This window comes from Centroberyx gerrardi, chromosome 22, assembly GCF_048128805.1.
Source record: "Centroberyx gerrardi isolate f3 chromosome 22, fCenGer3.hap1.cur.20231027, whole genome shotgun sequence".
Taxonomy (NCBI): Eukaryota; Metazoa; Chordata; class Actinopteri; order Beryciformes; family Berycidae; genus Centroberyx; species Centroberyx gerrardi.
This window is the reverse complement of record NC_136018.1, coordinates 5844073-5846572: the sequence shown is the minus strand read 5'-3', so window position 1 is coordinate 5846572 and position 2500 is coordinate 5844073. Positions and strand designations below refer to the sequence as shown.

Sequence of the window (2500 nt, the reverse complement as noted above, 5' to 3'; positions counted from 1 at the left end):
TTAGTTCCCTTTTGGTTGTTTAAAACCTGTCTCCTGCAGTGGCGACAGTTTCAAAATAGGAGTTTGAATTGACATGCATCAATTATTGTTGCTAGTGTATTTGGGCCTATACATGAAAGTGCAATAAATTGACTTTCAAATACGTTCTTGTCTCAGTTTCCAGGCTTTACATGGGAAACCCCACTCATCTGGTACTTCAGGAAGGTTAAAACTAATGCTAAGAATTATTTGCAAATACAGTCTGACCCAGGTCTAATTTATGCTGCATGTTTTTTTTAATCTACTGCTGCAATTTGGATCTGTCCCCAGGGGAATTGTTTGAAAGTTAAAGATTGGATTGAGTTTTGTCCTCTTTGCAGCTGTCAAAATGACTGGTAACTAGTCAACTGAGTAGTGTTAGAGTCAATAGTTTTGTGTCAGAGTAACTTGATGCTAGCTGACTGTAAAACATTCAAGAAATAACTGTCTACACTGCTACTGCAGGATGGATGCAGGATAAATGCTTGAAGGACTTCTATAATAGATACCACTGTATTTGCACCCTGTTCTCACTCTTCCTCCTCTAACACCTCCCTCCCAACCGACAATCTGTGTGTCTTAGGTGTGAGGCTGAATAGTCTGTTGGGGCGCAAGGGCTCCCTGGAGAAAATGAATAACTACTGGGATGTGGGCCAGTTCTTCACGGTTAGCATGCTGGCTAATGACATCCCCAAAGCTACGCAGGCGGCCGAGAAGCTCTTCAAACTCAAGCCACCTATCTGGTAAAGAAAATACACATTAACAAGCATGCTTCAAATACAGAAGTTGCTATTTTGTAGTTATCGGTTGTCGGTGCAATTGAAGATATTTGTTCCAAAATGACTATTTGAAAAATTGGACACCTATTCTTACAAAATGATCACTGGCTAGAGAATACATTTGATTACTTTCAGGTTATTCGCTATCATCATTGAACATCATTGAAAAGCCAATTTCAGGCAAACAGGGGATTTAAGCATGTAGGGTCACAGAGAGACGCAGATTGATGTATATCATATTTATTTATTGTTATTTTAATGTGAAAAAAGTTGCATGTTGTAGCTTTAAGTTTGGATTCATCACTTCCGCGGCGCAAAGATTAAATGCCAGTGACCATAACAGGCACACACACACACATACACACACAAATAATAACAATTTGGGCAAATAGGGCGATCATTGAAAAGCTGTTGGGTCTCAATTAGGCAGCATGGGAGGCTCTTCTGTGTTGCAGCTCCAATTTGTTATTAAGGCCGAAAAATCTTCCCTATAGTGCAGCTTTAAGTTTGTTTCCCCTTCTTTTCTGGCATTATCTTTTTTCCTCGCTATCTCTCCTCTCTCTCTCTTCCAGTTTCTTTTTCCGCTCACCCTGCTCCCTCCATGTTGTTGTTTTTCTTCCAGGTACCTGCGGTCCGTGGTGCAGAACCTGCAGCTGATCCAGAGGTTTAAGAAGCAGACGGTGGAACATTCTCCGCAGCGGGAGAGACTCAACTTCTGGATGGACATTATCGTCGAGGCCACCAGGGGCACCACCAACGGACTGCGCTTTCCGGTACAAACACACACACAGACACACACACACACGCTCAAACATGCACACTCCTATGTCCAGAAACACATATCCCTCTCTTTCCATTCCAGGTATTGATTCTGGAGCCCACCAAGGTGTACCAGCCCTCCTATGTGTCCATCAACAATGAGGCAGAAGAGAAGAACGTCTCTATCTGGCACGTTTCTCCTGCTGAAACGGTCAGAACATCACCCTTCTGTCTTCCTCTCCTCCATCTGTCCCTCTCTCTTTCCTATTCCATTGCATTGCATTTTTAGCAATATGCTGACACTCTTATCCAGAGATACCTACAGTATGAGTGAGGGGTTCAATGCCTTGCAGAAGGATACTTTGACGGGACACATGGCAGTTGATCGACACATTGGCTGTGGCTGGAATCAAACCTCATCCTCATTAAAAGTAGGCTAGCAGGGAGGCCTAGTGGTTTGATTGACCATCCTGAGTGGACATTTGACCGTCCTGGATGGAAAGAGTCACAGGTTCGATCCTCGCAAATGCCAGGTGCCCTGTCATAATGTCCTTGAGCGAGACACTCACTCATTTTAAGCCATACTGGAAAGAATAAGTACGAGTAAATGTGTAAAATGTTGAAATGAATAACGCTACGTTTCATTCCAGAAAGGGATCCACGAGTGGAACTTCACTGCAATGTCCATCAAAGGAATTAGGTATGAAAATACAGTTGGAGCCAAACAAAATGCAAAGCATCATGGGCGGATTGTGTGCAAAGATTAGCATGTTGCTAAACTATGTTCCCATTAGTCAGTGCTGCATTTTAAAATGAACGACGGCACAATTGAAACTCGGTTGAGAAAATTGGGCCAAAGCAATAAAGAGTAAAAAACTGTAAATGACTGCACGTCTGTAGCCTGTGAGTGTATTTACTCTTGACCTAAGTTAAAATGAATTGAA

At 42.6% G+C, this 2500-nt stretch overlaps 1 protein-coding gene across 1 annotated transcript in view; it reads left to right on the top strand.

The window, feature by feature from the left end:
• Positions 1 to 2500, top strand: part of map3k15 (mitogen-activated protein kinase kinase kinase 15) — a 29203-nt gene that overhangs the window by 10047 nt on the left and 16656 nt on the right. Inside the window, exons 9-12 of the mRNA XM_071895402.2 lie at positions 602 to 761; positions 1420 to 1570; positions 1660 to 1767; positions 2207 to 2256. Coding sequence (XP_071751503.1) covers positions 602 to 761; positions 1420 to 1570; positions 1660 to 1767; positions 2207 to 2256 — 469 coding nt within the window. The remainder of the gene's footprint in view (positions 1 to 601; positions 762 to 1419; positions 1571 to 1659; positions 1768 to 2206; positions 2257 to 2500) is intronic.